Source organism: Schistocerca americana, chromosome X, assembly GCF_021461395.2.
Source record: "Schistocerca americana isolate TAMUIC-IGC-003095 chromosome X, iqSchAmer2.1, whole genome shotgun sequence".
NCBI classification, from domain to species: Eukaryota; Metazoa; Arthropoda; class Insecta; order Orthoptera; family Acrididae; genus Schistocerca; species Schistocerca americana.
Genome location: NC_060130.1, coordinates 282,010,941 through 282,027,078, shown reverse-complemented (window position 1 = coordinate 282,027,078; position 16,138 = coordinate 282,010,941). Strand labels below are relative to the sequence as shown.

General features: G+C 38.5%; 1 protein-coding gene across 2 annotated transcripts in view; it reads right to left on the bottom strand.

The window, feature by feature from the left end:
* The window catches only part of LOC124556035 (Fanconi anemia group M protein homolog), a 242,759-nt gene that overhangs the window by 52,630 nt on the left and 173,991 nt on the right, over window positions 1-16,138 (bottom strand). For both annotated transcript variants that reach the window (XM_047130070.1, XM_047130071.1), the window contains exon 17: window positions 10,082-10,177. In XM_047130070.1, coding sequence (XP_046986026.1) covers window positions 10,082-10,177 — 96 coding nt within the window. The remainder of the gene's footprint in view (window positions 1-10,081; window positions 10,178-16,138) is intronic.

The following is a 16,138-nucleotide window of genomic DNA, read 5'->3' as shown; positions in this document are numbered from 1 at the left end:
CATGGAACTTTTACCAAAAAGGCAGATTAGAAGTCATAGAAGGGGGTGTGTTTATTCCAGTTGAGAAAAATATTATATCTATAGAGGTCGACACTGACTGACTGTGAAGTTATCCAGACAAGAGTAAAAGGCCAAGGTGAACTCAAGGTAATTATGAGCTGTTTTTACTATAGACTCATTCAAAGAAAGTCTATGCTCAGTAGCGAAGAAATACCCAGATCATGCAAATTTCTTTGGAGGCAACTTTAACTTGCTGATCATAGAATGAGACGTCTATGGGTTCATTGCAGGTGATACAGACAGACAGTCTTGTGAAGTAGTTTTGAACACGTTTTCCAAAAAACTGTCTTGAGCAACTAGTTCAGTAGCCCACACGCAATTGAAATATTTTAGATTCTGTAGCTACATATAGGCCTGACTTTATCAATAGTGTTACCATAGAGACAGAGATTTGTGACCACAGTATCATAAGAATGATGTTTACTAAAGTTAATAAATCCATCAAGAAGACTAGAAGAGAATTTTTGCTAGAAAGAGCAAATGAGGAGTTGTTAGCAAGCCACTTACACAAAAATGAACATCATTTTGTTCTGATACAAAGGACATAGAAGAATTACAAATTGTGAACTGCATTATGGAGAAGCATGTGCTGAGTAAACGGATTAAGAACAAAAAAGACCCACCGTGGTCAGAAAATGCTGGGAAAGTGGAGACTGTTGCTCTCTCGGTTCAAACAAGAATGTGCAAATGACAACAGGTTAAAGTTATTAGAAATCTGCGTGCCTGTGAAAAGAATGTCATGTGAATCATGCAACTACTTTCACTGTCATGCCTTAGCAAAAGACCTTGCTGAGAACCTGAGAAAATTCTGGTCCTACTTAAAATTGCTAAGCAGGTCAAAGGCTTCTATCCAGTCTCTCAATGACTAGTCTGGTGTGACAGTAGAAGATAGCAAAAGGAAAGCTGAAGTTTTAAATTTCATTTATCAGAAATCATTCAAATTGGAGAATTATACAAACACACCATCATTTGATCGTTGCACAGACTCCTGTATGGAAGATGTAGTAATAGGCATCCCTGGTGCAGAGAAGCAAATGAAAGAATTGAAAGCAAACAAGTCACCAGCTCCGGATGGAATACAAATTCAGTTTTGCAGAGTGTGTTCCTCAGCACTGGCCTCATACTTAGCTTGCATTTATTGCGGATCTCTTACCCAGCGCAAAGTCCAAAGCAACTGGAAGAAAGTGCAAGTGTCTCCTGTATATAAAAATGGTTAAAGAATGGATCTGTAATATTACAGACAAATACCCCTAACATCAGTTTGCTGCCATATTCTTCACAATAGTTTGATTTCGAATATAATAAATTTCCTTGAGACATAAAAGCTTTTGTCCACAAATCAGCATGATTTAGGGAGCATTACTTGTGTGAAGCTCAGCTTGCCCTTTTCTCATGTGATATCCTGTGAACTATGGATGAACGTCAAAACACAGATTCCAAATTCCTAGATTGCTGGAAAGCATTTAATATGTTGCTCCACTGCAAACTGTTAACAAAGCTCTGAGTGCACAGATTAGGTTCCCATATATGTGAATGGTCTGAGGTCTCTTTTTAATCTGACGTACAGGTGTGAGCAGTAATCTGTGATTGTTTGCTGAGGACATTTTGGTGTGCACGGAGATGTCATCGTTGGCATCAAAGCAATCAGAGACATGCTGGTACATTTGTTGCCAGTAGGCACAAAGAACATATGAGTATTACGGAGAAGCTTCATGAACTCTGGAGGAAAGTCAACATTCTTTTTGCAGAACACTTAGAGAAAATTTGGAGAACTGTGATTTGAAGCTGACTGCAGGACTATTCTCCTGTGCCAACATACATTTTGTCTAAGAACCATGAAGGCAAGAAAAATTAGGGTTCATGTGGAGGCATACAGACCACCATTTTCCCCTCACTCTACTTGCAAGTGAAACAGGAAAGGAAATGATTAATAGTGGAACAAGATATCATCTGCTACACATCATGTGGTGTCTTGAGGAGTATATACATATACAGGGCTACTACAAATGATTGAAGCGATTTCATAAATTCACTGTAGCTCCATTCATTGACATATGGTCATGATACACTACAGATACGTAGAAAAACTCATAAAGTTTTGTTTGGCTGAAGCCGCACTTCAGGTTTCTGCCGCCAGAGCGCTCGAGAGTGCAGTGAGACAAAATGGCGACAGGAGCCGAGAAAGCGTACGTCGTGCTTGAAATGCACTCACATCAGTCAGTCATAACAGTGCAACGATACTTCAGGACGAAGTTCAACAAAGATCCACCAACTGCTAACTCCAATAGGCGATGGTATGCGCAGTTTAAAGCTTCTGGATGCCTCTGTAAGGGGAAATCAACGGGTCGGCCTGCAGTGAGCGAAGAAACGGTTGAACGCGTGCGGGCAAGTTTCACGCGTAGCCCACGGAAGTCGACGAATAAAGCAAGCAGGGAGCTAAACGTACCACAGCCGACGGTTTGGAAAATCTTACGGAAAAGGATAAAGCAGAAGCCTTACCGTTTACCATTGCTACAAGCCCTGACACCCGATGACAAAGTCAAACGCTTTGAATTTTCGGCGCGGTTGCAACAGCTCATGGAAGAGGATGCGTTCAGTGCGAAACTTGTTTTCAGTGATGAAGCAACATTTTTTCTTAATGGTGAAGTGAACAGACACATTGTGCGAATCTGGGCGGTAGAGAATCCTCACGCATTCATGCAGCAAATTCACAATTCACCAGAAGTTAACGTGTTTTGTGCAATCTCACGGTTTAAAGTTTACGGCCCCTTTTTCTTCTGCGAAAAAAACGTTACAGGACACGTGTATCTGGACATGCTGGAAAATTGGCTCATGCCACAACTGGAGACCGACAGCGCCGACTTCATTTTTCAACAGGACGGTGCTCCACCGCACTTCCATCATGATGTTCGGCATTTCTTAAACAGGAGATTGGAAAACCGATGGATCAGTCGTGGTGGAGATCATGATCAGCAATTCATGTCATGGCCTCCACGCTCTCCCGACTTAACCCCATGCGATTTCTTTCTGTGGAGTTATGTGAAAGATTCAGTGTTTAAACCTCCTCTACCAAGAAATGTTCCAGAACTGTGAGCTCGCATCAACGATGCTTTCGAACTCATTGATGGGGACATGCTGCGCCGAGTGTGGGAGGAACTTGATTATCGGCTTGATGTCTGCCGAATCACTAAAGGGGCACATATCGAACGTTTGTGAATGCCTAAAAAAACTTTTTGAGTTTTTGTATGTGTGTGCAAATATCTCAAATAAATATCTCAAATAATAAAGTTATTGTAGAGCTGTGAAATCGCTTCAATCATTTGTAATAACCCTGTATATGTATGTATGTGTATGTATGTATACAAAAATAGTACTGTTGATAACGGCATTCGGAAACTTTTGAGTGGATATAAAAATCTTTTAATTAACTACTATTTCAAGCTTGCCCTTAAGAAGATTTCCATGAAATTGCTACTGCTATAGATTTGTCTTCCAGCAGCATGTGGGATATGACCTGTAGCTCTTTTGTTACTCAGAATCCTATGATAATCACATTTTGTTTGTGTATTGTAATGACTTATGTCTGTCTCTAGTCATTACCCTAATTTATTCATTCTCTTTTAGAAATACAATTGTCTTAAAGGCATGCTGCTAACACAGTCAGCAAATTATACTTCATGAAGTATTTGCTACACAACTGGTATTTGTTTATATTAGCATTTCTTCTAACTGGCCTCTTCTGAAGTCTGAATATTGTACCCATATAGATTATGGGTGTCACACCCCCAAAAATCAATCCTACAGTATATTGCAAATGCAGGTGGATTAATACTTCGTGTATTTGCTTTACGACCGGAGTAGTTATATTTGTGAGGCATTTCAGTAAGGAAATTTTGCAGGTAATATTTTTACAGATGCATCTGACATGTCCTTTCCACATAAGACTTTTCATCCAATACAATGACTAAAAATTCATGTATATAATATTTTTCAGCTGTAGACAGTGATTCAATATTTGCGTCCACTTTAGACTGGTTATAATTTAACAAGAACTTCATTTGAAACTTCCTGGCAGATTAAAACTGTGTGCCGGACCGAGACTCGAACTCGGGACCTTTGCCTTTCGCGGGCAAGTGCTCTACTGACTGAGCTACCCAAGCACGACTCACGCCCCGTCCTCACAGCTTTAATTCCGCCAGTACCTTGTCTCCTACATTCCAAACTTCATTTGTTTATTTATCATATTACAGGGGGCCATGGAAGCCAAAGTTATTTGGTCACGGAATGAGTTAGCATACATGATGTCCCAGCAGGAATGATCCTTATTTAGGGATGACAGGAATGATCATTTAAATAAAAAAAAGTCTAGTAAACATGGGCTCTAAACTGTATACCCCAACGCCCATGAGCACTTTTCAAGTAAAAGAGATGTGTTGCACAGTGGCAGAGATTAGCAAGTGCTCACAGCTCTTGAGGTATGTACGAGGGTAATCCCAAAAGTAAGGTCTCCTATTTTTTTGTAAGTACATAGACCTCTCTATTTCTACAATGGTTTACATCAGTTTACAGCTTGAACGTTTAGCTATTTTTCGACATAACCACCATTTTTGTCAATGTGTTTTTGTACCAGCTCACCACCATGCTGTTCAGAAAGTTATGAACTGATGTAATTGTTGCATGGTCTCAGGAGTAAAGTGGTACGCCCAGGTTTTGTCACTCGTGACAATTGAGTCCAGAAAGTTGTCCTGTTCGGCTGCAAGGTGGTGAAGAAACGTGCAGGAAGCATCAACTCATTGCTGCATGTGGTCCTCAGTCAGCATGCGTGGCACCCATCTTGTGCACACCTTCCGGTAGTTCAATGTTTCCGTTAAAATTCTGTGAGCGGTGCTTCGGGAAACCTCAGGAACAAATGTGCAGAGATCAACCAGGGTGATTCGCTGATCTTCATGCATGCTTTGCTCAGCCTTCAACACTGTCTCCTTAGAAATTGACGGTCTCCCGTTCCTTTCTTACTCGTGAATTTTGGTCTGAGCAGCTGCAAACTCTCTACACCACTTACAAACATTTTGACATCGATGCACGACTCACCATACACTTCCGTCAATTGGCAATGGATTTCAATCAGCGCAGTGCCCTCTGCGTTCAAAAACTGAATAACTGCGCACAATTCGCACTTGGCAGTAACATCCAAGGGGAGCTCCATTCTCAACGGCTGCCAAGCCAAGACTGAGCGCCTCAGCGCGGCGTGCGCATGTTTACACACAGCGGGTGAAGCACCCTTCATAACAGTGTGACCAACTTCCACAAAAACAGAGTTCTGTACTTATAAAAAAATAGGAGACCTTACTTTTGGGAGTACCCTCGCACTTTAGAGCCCATGTTTATTGGACTCTTTTTGTTGTTTTGGTCCATAGTGCCCATACGCAAAACATAGAAAGCAAAGAGCTTGCAGTAGAAGACATTGTATTTACAGTACTGAAGATGAAGTACATGGACCTCTTAAGTGTATTTATTTTAGAGCCCATGTTTACTTGACTTTTTTTGCTTTGAATGATACTTCCTGTCACATCCCTGAATACTGACAATTCCTCCTGGGACATCCTGTATAATTTACAGAATGATGATTATATAACTTATAAAACATAATAAAAGAATTAATAAAATATGAAAAACAGAGAGTATGTGAACACAGTGACCAATTGCAGAGAAAAGCTGTCAACTAATGCAAGGAACTTTTGTACAAAATAGAAGGACTGTGCCACAAAGAAACTTTTCAACTTGGATTTGAACACTTGTGATTTATCAATCAGTTTTTTTTTTTTTCAGTCTACTAGAATTCTACTGAAAATGAAACCTGCTGAATAGTACACAGCTTTCTGTACAAAGCGTAAGGAAGTGTTATCGAAATGTATATAATTTTTCCGTCTATTGTTCACTGAACGAAAGTTGCAGTTTCTGAAACAATATACCCCAGGTTGGAATATACATACAGGGACGGGAGAGTTAGAATTCTGAGATACCTGAATAATGGCCTAAATGAAGTTCATGAATTGACACAGCTTAATAGCCTGACTGCTCATTTCTGGGCTGAGAATATTCTTGATAAAGAGTATAGAGTTGCTCCAGAGTATAATACTATACGAGATGATAGAGGAAGTAAGCAAAGTAAACAAAAGCATTTGTGTCCCAGTGTCAAAGACAGTGGAGCTCATTCTTATAGTGAAGACAGTACCATTTACTTTCTTCGCGAAAGCCTGAAAGCTATATGTCCTAGAAAGCCTCCCATCTATCCTCAATCCTAAAAATTTAAAATTGTTGACTTCACTGACTATTTGACTATCTTTGGACCATAGAATTTTGCTTCTGCAAGACTTTTGTGTCAGATAATGTATTCACAGAGTTTTGTTACAATTAAGCATTAATCTGTTCTCCAAAAGTCACGCACTGATGCTACTGAATACGCTATTAGCTACATCATTTATATTATGTTCCATGTCTTTCACAATGTGTCTTCTGTAAACAGAACATTTTTTACATCATCTGTTATGTGTAGTGGCAGATCATTAACACATATCAAGAAAAGCAATGGATCCAGAACACCAGCCTTGTCCATATTCAGTGCAAGTTTATTCATGATAAGGCCAAAATTCTCTTCATTGTTTTGCAATTCTGTCTTTCAGTACAGCCACAGTTAATAAATGCTGTATTGTCAGCATAGTTCACTAGCTTTGAGTAATGTGGTTGTGTTACATTACTAATAGCCCAAAGAATACTATCCTGTGGGACTCCATACTTGAGAGTCTTGCATGTTGATTTTACTATTAGGATCTTACTATCACTCTTCTGACTTATTTTAGCATGTTGTCTTTTATCTCGGAGGTAAAACCTTAGGAAATTCAGTGTCAATCCTATCTGAAGTTTCAAGTTTGGATAAAACTACTGAATGATTCACAGACTAAAAGATCTTAGACAAGTCCAGAAAAGGCCAAATGAATTCGTTTCCTTCATACAATCTGCTTAGCAGTTCATGGAAGAAAAGTTGCTACTGCTGTTACTGTGCATCACCCTTTTCAGACCTTCACTGCGAGTTCTTTAGTAGGTTGTATTTGAAGAAGAAAGATTCCAATTGGTCTGCAATTATTCTTCCAAGCAACTTGTCACACACTGAAGTCAATTAAATTGGCCAATAAATAATCTATATCAGTAATTGTTCTCTTTTATACACTGATCATATCTGAGTGATTTTTAACAGGCTTGGAAAAACCCATGGCAATTTCAACTGCTTATTAAATGTGTTAGTGATTTTATTAATACATTTCTATTTTCTTGAAATAATGCAGATGATATGTCATTCCAGCCACAAGATGTTCCATTTAGAGTTTTTAGATGATTCTCATTACCTTGCATTCTGTTACACTCCTTAGAGAAAATGAGTTACTCACTATAACTGAGTTTATTTCTAGTGCTGTTTCATGAATTTCTTATCTGTATGACTAACTAAAATGTCCTGCGAAGACCTCACATACTGCTTTGGCTCACTAATCAACATCCCATTTTCTCCTAGTGCTGCATTACTGTGACCTGGATACTTTCTCTCTTTTCACCACCAATGCTTACTATATTCCAGAGTCTTCTAATAACATTAGTAGATTTGTTTATCTGTTCAGCATAATAATGTGCTTTTAGAGTCTTCAGGGGTTCCCTATACTTTTTCTGCTGCTTTTGTACTTTGTCAGGAACTACTGGAATTCAGCGTCCCTGAACAGCACACAAAGGTATTTGCTATTTTCTTTTAACTTGTGTTTTCACTGACCGCTGGTGTGTGTGTGTGTGTGTGTGTGTGTGTGTGTGTGTGTGTGTGTGTGTGTGTGTGTAAGCATATTAGGTTACCAAACTGTTAACACAGTAGTGAGGTGAGAAAGACAAGAACTGATACTGTTAATTAATAAAAGTAGCTACCTCACCTTTAACTTTTGCCCCATTTATGTGTAGTCCCTTACGATAGGGGAATCGTAATTTTAAAAATGAATTTCTTGCAGGAATGTCAAGAATTTACCATGTCATCATCACCTAGATAATTAGATACAAAAAACTAGTTCAGTTGTGAAATGTAAAGGTCTCAGCCTAGGAATCATTTAGGTAAATCTCAAAAAATATTAATTTTGATGGCTGAACAGGGATCTGACAATCACCCCCTCCTCAGTTTCTTTGATGTTGTTCTTAACCATTAAGCCACTTCCCTCAGTGCCACGGACTTTGTAGCATATAGGCCATGATCATTAAAATATGAATTCATAATGAGAATTGAACTGAATGAAAGCATAATTGAGGGTAGTTAGAAAAGACCTGGGGGGGGGGGGGGGGGGGGAATTTTATTTGGTAGTTATTTGAAAAAAAAAAAAAAAAAATTCTAAAAATAATGTTCTTTTACAGTTACATACATTATCCAGCAGACTGTTAATTTTGCCATTCCTTCAGAAAAGTGTAATTTATTAGACTCTGCAAGTATTTGACAAAAATTTCTTCCACTCAAGTCATTACCATAGTATGAATATTTGTGGTGGTCTCAACTGGCCACTATAGCATGCTTTATCTTCTCATCCCTTGTGAGACTGTTTTTTCAGTTTGGTTTTGATCTACATACTTGTTGAACCCTTCAAATGAAAATGACTATGAACTGTATTTAAAAAAAAACTCTCCATCTTTCACAAAACACATCACACTGGTCACTTCAGATGGTTATCAACAAACTACCACATACTGCATCCACTATTTATTAGGAATATTCAACAAAATCACTACAAGATCATACTCATTAACACCGATACAGTTCATCAAAATTTACAGTGATAGGTTTTTGATTGCTTTGTTCTGTGATCAAAGTGAAATATTAACATGTTCAAGAAAATTAATTTTCCCCTGCATTTCCTCTATAGCATCACAATGTAACTACATATCATAAATTAGTCTTCAACACTCAAACAGGTTGATCACGAAATAAAATTCACTGAGACGAGTGTCATATCGAAAACATCGCATTATCATGCACGTATGTACAGACACACTATCGAGATCTATAAATGCTATAATAATTTTAACAGAAAAGAGGAAGGTGTAAAATTAGACAAAATTTGGATGTCAACACTGCAATGTACGAATGATGATTGATTACTTTCAATCTAGAATTTTTGCAATACCAGTGATAGTCTCATGGCCGACATCACTTGATGTACACTGTGGTGCCCACTATACCACCTATGTAATCGGCGCTCACACGAGTTGTGGTTGCAGTTCGACATTTTACCTCTGAAGATCTCTCCTGCAGTCAGAGAGAAAACATTAGGAGAAACTTTTATAAATTGACGACAGCCTAGTAGACTGGAAGTTTTGCCTAGTACACTGAAAGTTTTAAGTGAAGTCAGTACCAGCCGTGAAAGCTTACATTGTATGATCAGAACCTCAGATAATTCAGAAAGTTTGATAAATTTAATGATATAAAGTGAGGCTGTATAAAATTTTCATCAGCAATGACATTCCATCCACTGAGGTTGTGAAGTACGGGTTATCATATATTAAAGCTCTTCATTATTACAACATTTTAACAAAAATGGTGGCAATAATAATCAGAAGTAATCAACACATGATGAGAATATGCTCTCAGTATTGCAATATTAAAATGTAATGACAATGCATCTGAAGTGTGAAAAATTATCATACACATTGCATTTAGGTACAGTTGGTGACATCTTTATTCCCTAAAACGTGATGGAGAAATTAATAAAATATTTTCACATGAAGAAATGTCTCAAAAATTTGGATTCAGTAAAATGAACAATCACTGTTGGTGATGGTGGAATGGTTGCTGTTAGTGGTCGTACCCGAATGAGGGCATCAATTTAAGACAGTGATACTGAACATCTATGCATGTTTCACACTCTTAACTCAAATCAACTATGAAATTTTCTCTTGTCATCTGGAGAAATATTTTACAACAAAAAATATTTGTAATTGTTTAACGTACCTTTTTTTGCACCATACAGGAAAGCTGGATCCATTATCGGAAGATGAACTGAAAGTCTTTGCCTTATTGCTGTAACTGTGCATTTATCTCCACTCTCTGTAAGATATATTGTAAATTTCTATTACCCAGTTATAAATCAAAAATTGTACACACAAAACCTATAAATCATAAATAATGAGAATGCTTTCCTCTCTTGTGGAAATGCCATATGGAAGAAAATTTTATTACTATTAATACTACTATTACTACTACTACTATATTGCATTACAATGAAGCTTTAATACTTCTTTAGCAACACATGATAGGTACTCTTAAAGTTTTATGAATCCCCTCAAAAAGATAAAGTTACATGATTAATTTTATGTTGTTTGCAGGTACTTGCTTGTAGTCCTGGTACACACTGAAATCCTCATGCCGCAGTACCACAGTATGTCACTAGAAGAGCAAAAAAATGGCACAGCCCATTGATAAAGTGGAGTGTTGTGTAGCAATTAATTTTTTACATTTAAGTAGGAATAATAATGTAACGACTGATGCTGAGCTGATGGAGGTGTACAACAATACACCATCATATGACATATAATAGTTAGGTGGTGCAGATGCTTCCAATGTGATCAGACAAGTCTGAATGATGAAAATAAAGTGACAGACCACTTCCCTGTGAAAAACTGGGAATTGCAAGAGAAGTGGTGGTCCTGGTGCTCAAAGACCGGGGTGTAATCACCAAGGTGATATTGGAAAAAGTGAAAATCGGTCATAGATCAGTTTTCCATATCTAGCATGACATTCTGAACATTGCAAAAGCTCGGTTTCTTCTGGGTTCTGCAGCTGCTCACACCCATTCACTTAGTCACCATGTATGACTGCTGGGTGTAACACTATAATCTGAGACAAAGGAGCAAACCAAGCACTGAAAAGATGTGGTTCACCATTGCCAAAAAAGGCAAAAAAAGCTAACCACTATTGGTCAAGGTTACATTAAGTGTTTTTTTTTTGGGACTGTCATAGTCTGATGCTCATAAATGGCAACTGTCACAGGAGCATACTGGTGAAATCTCCCGATGAGGTTCCATGAGCCTGTCAAGGGGAAGCACTGTGGGAAGCTATCTAAGGGATGGGTTTGCTCCATGACAACAAGTCAACTTATTCCGCACAGGACACCGTCACAAGTGTTTATTCTTCAGGTTATCAAATTTTGCTCACCCTTGTATGCTCATGGCATGCACCCAGTGACTTCTTCCTTTTCTCTTGGATGAAGAAGCCACTGCATGGGATGGCCATTTCATAATGACGATGAAATGATTTTCAAGGTGGAACGTTTCCTGAACAGTCAAACTGCAAACTTCTATGACAAAGGGCTCTGCAAAGCCATCCATAATTGGTATAAATATGTTAAACTGAAGGGTGAATATTTAGAGAACTAACATCATTAACAAGTTTAGTAGTTTCAGCTTTTTGTTTTTTAAATGTGATAAAATAGAATTTTATTACTACCCCTTGTACATTCTTGGTTTACATATATATTTATGTACACAATCACCGAATTTCATTTAGTTCCTCAACATACTCAGTTCCAAACTTTATCTGAAACTCTGTAGTGTCTCAAGTATGGGATTCAAGAGCTTTCTATCAGTAAAATATTCCACTTTCCCCATCACATATGAAAGAAAATCAACCCACAGACACAATACAGGATAGCACATTTATTTTACAGAAATGGTATAAAATTTTGGCTTCTCTAACCTCCTTCCACATTCAAATCATTTTTAATATCAGTCCACATACAACAACTTGCAACAGCTCTACACTTGCTACTTAATCTATGACCTTTCTCCAGCTTTCCAATGGGTTTCATATCATCTCCTTTAACATGGCAGTGACATTGCTGCATATTTTGAAATTTCACTGGACAAATCTGGCTACCCTTTTCTATATGCTTTCCAGGACTGAAATCAGGCATGATTCGTATATTCCTCATCCAGAACTGCAGTACTCCTGATGAGGCCTTACCCAGGCACAGTATGCCTCTTGCTTCACCTCCCTGGAGCAGCCCCTCATGATTTTCACCACTTGGAAGAGGACACTGCCTGCCTTGGCAAAGTATCCCTCTTATATGAGGATCTCAGTGCACTTTGCCATCACTCTTCAGATACTTAAAATTAGTTGATACAGTGTGTCCCTCCCCTGCTAACTTATATTATAATTTTGTCACAGATTTTCTGGCGCAGAAACTAAATAACTTATTCTTGCTTACATTAATACTCATTCTATTTTACCATGTTTTTTAATTTTGCAAGGTCATCCAGGAGAGTCCCACAGTTCTGTAATTGCCAAATTCTGCAACATACTACTAGATCATCTGCAACCAGTCAGATTTTAGAGTGGATCTCTGTGCCTATGTTATTTTATACACACTTTCCTTTGCAGCCCCTGGCTCTAGCTCTATTTTCTCTGAAACATCTCTCCTACTTTTATCCTTTGGGTCCTGCCCTGCAGGTATGCAGGTATCCCACATACTACTCTGCCTTTTGCTCCAGTAGTTCGTAACGTAATTAAAACGAGCCCATGATAGACCCTATCAAATGTCTCTGATACATCTATAGTGTTGTTGTTGTTGTTGTTGTTGTGGTCTTCAGTCCTGAGACTGGTTTGATGCAGCTCGCCACGTTACTCTATCCTGTGCAAGTTTCTTCATCTCCCAGTACCTACTGCAATCTACATCCTTCTGAATCTGTTTAATCTATTCATCTCTTGGTCTCCCTTTTAGATTTTTACCTTCCATGCTGCCCTCCAATACTAAATTAGTGATTCCTTGATGCCTCAGAATATATACTACCAACCGATCTCTTCTTCTAGTCAAGTTGTGCCACAAATTTCTCTTCTCCCCAATTCTATTCAATGTGATCTAGCCATCTAATCTTCAGCATTCTTCTGTAGCACCACATTCTGAAAGCTTCTATTCTCTTCCTGTCTAAACTATTTGTCGCCCCCGTTTCGCTTCCATTCATGGCTACACTCCATACAACTACTTTTAGAAATGACTTCCTGACACTTAAATCTATACTTGATGTTAACAAATTTCTCTTCTTCAGAAACACTTTCCTTGCCATTGCCAGTCTACATTTTATATCCTCTCTACTTTGACTATCATCAGTTATGTTGCTCCCCAAATAGCTAAACTCCTTTACTACTTTAAGTGTCTCATTTCCTAATCTAATTCCCTCAGCATCACTTGATTTAATTCAACTACATTCCATTATTCTCATTTTGCTTTTGTTGATGTTCATCTTATATCCTCCTTTCAAGACACTGTTCATTCCATTCAGCTGCTCTTCCAGGTCATTTGATGACTCTGACAAAATTACAATGTCATCAGCGAACCTCAAAGTTTTTATTTCTTCTCCATGGAGTTTAATTTCTTCTCTGAATTTTTCTTTTGTTTCCTTTACTGCTTGCTCAGTATACAGATTGAATAACATAGGGGATAGGCTACGACCCTGTTTCACTCCCTTCCTAACCACTGCTTCCCCTTCATGCCCCTCTACTCTTATAACTGCCATCTGGCTTCTGTACAAATTATAAATATCCTTTCGCTCCCTGTATTTTACCCCTGCCACCTTCAGAATTTGAAAGAGAGTATTCCAGTCAACACTGTCAAAAGCTTTCTCTAACTCTACAAATGCTAGAAATGTAGGTTTGCCTTTCCTTAATCTATTTTGTAAGATAAGTCGTAGGGTCAGTATTGCCTCACGTGTTCCAACATTTCTATGGAATCCAAACTGATCTTCCTTGAGGTCAGCTTCTACCAGTTTTTCCATTCGTCTGTAAAGAATTCGTGTTAGTATTTTGCAGCTGTGACTTATTAAACTGATAGTTCGGTAATTTTCACATCTGTCAACACCTGCTTTCTTTGAGATTGGAATTATTATATTCCTCTTGAAGTCTGAGGGTATTTCGCCTGTCTCATACATGTTACTCACCAGATGGTGGAGTTTTGCCATGGCTGGCTCTCCCAAGGCTATCAGTAGTTCTAATGGAATGTTGTCTGCTCCGAGGGCCTTGTTTCGACTTAGGTCTTTCAGTGCTCTGTCAAACTCTTCATGCAGTATCATATCTTCCATTTCATCTTCATCTACACTCTCTTCCATTTCCATAATATTGTCCTCAAGTACATCGCCCTTGTATAGACCCTCTATATACTCCTTCCACCTTTCTGCTTTCCCTTCTTTGCTTAGAACTGGGTTTCCATCTGACCTCTTGATATTCATGCAAGTCGTTCTCTTTCCTCCAAAGGTCTTTTTTGTTCTCCTGTAGGCAGTATATATCTTACCCCTAGTGATATATGCCTCTCCATCCTTACATATGTCCTCTAGCCATCCCTGCTTAACCATTTTGCATTTCCTGTCGATCTCATTTTTGAGACGTTTGTATTCTTTTTTGCCTGATTCATTTACTGCATTTTTGTATTTTCTCCTTTTATCAATTAAATTCAATATATTTTCTGTTACGCAAGGATTTCTATTAGCCCTCATCTTTTTACCTACTTGATCCTCTGTTGCCTTCACTATTTCATCTCTCAAAGCTACCCATTCTTCATCTACTCCATTTCTTTCCCTCATTCTTGTCAATCGTTCCCTAATGCTATCCCTGAAACTCTCTACAACCTCTGGTTCTGTCAGTTTATCCAGGTCCCATCTCCTTAAATTCCCACCTTTTTGCAGTTTCTTCAGTTTCAATCTACAGTTCATAACCAATAGATTGTGGTCAGAGTCCGCATCTGCCCCTGGAAATGTCTTACAGTTTAAAACCTGGTTCCTAAATCTCTGTCTTACCATTATATAATCTATCTGAAACCTACTAGTATCTCCAGGCATCTTCCTTGTATACAACCTTCTTTCATGGTTCTTGAACCAAGTTTTAGCTATGATTAAGTTGTGCTCTGTGCAAAATTCTACCAGGCGGCTTCCTCTTTCATTCCTTAACCCCATTCCATATTCACCTACTATGTTTCCTTCTCTTCCTTTTCCTACTATCGAATTCCAGTCACTCATGACTATTAAATTTTTGTCTCCCTTCACTATCTGAATAATTTCTTTTATCTCCTCATACATTTCATCAATCTCATCATCATCTGTGGAGCTAGTTGGCATACTTTGGTAGGCAGGGGTTTTGTACCTATCTTGGCAACAATAATGTGTTCACTATGCTGTTTGTAGTAGCTTACCCACATTCCTATTTTTTTTTATTCATTATTAAACCTACTCCTGCATTACCCCTATTTGATTTTGTATCTATAACCCTGTATTCACCTGAACAGAAGTCTTGTTCCGCCTGCCACCGAACTTCACTAATTCCCATTATATCTAACATTAACCTATCCATTTCCCTTTTTAAATTTGCTAACCTACCTACCCGGAAGGCGTTCGATACAGTTCCGCACTGTCGCCTGATAAACAAAGTAAGAGCCTACGGAATATCAGACCAGCTGTGTGGCTGGATTGAAGAGTTTTTAGCAAACAGAACACAGCATGTTGTTATCAATGGAGAGACGTCTACAGACGTTAAAGTAACCTCTGGCGTGCCACAGGGGAGTGTTATGGGACCATTGCTTTTCACAATATATATAAATGACTTAGTAGATAGTGTCGGAAGTTCCATGCGGCTTTTCGCGGATGATGCTGTAGTATACAGAGAAGTTGCTGCATTAGAAAATTGTAGCGAAATACAGGAAGATCTGCAGCGGATAGGCACTTGGTGCAGGGAGTGGCAACTGACCCTTAACATAGACAAATGTAATGTATTGCGAATACATAGAAAGAAGGACCCTTTATTGTATGATTATATGATAGCGGAACAAACACTGGTAGCAGTTACTTCTGTAAAATATCTGGGAGTATGCGTACGGAACGATTTGAAGTGGAATGATCATATAAAACTAATTGTTGGTAAGGCGGGTACCAGGTTGAGATTCATTGGGAGAGTGCTTAGAAAATGTAGTCCATCAACAAAGGAGGTGGCTTACAAAACATTCGTTCGACCTATACTTGAGTATTGCTC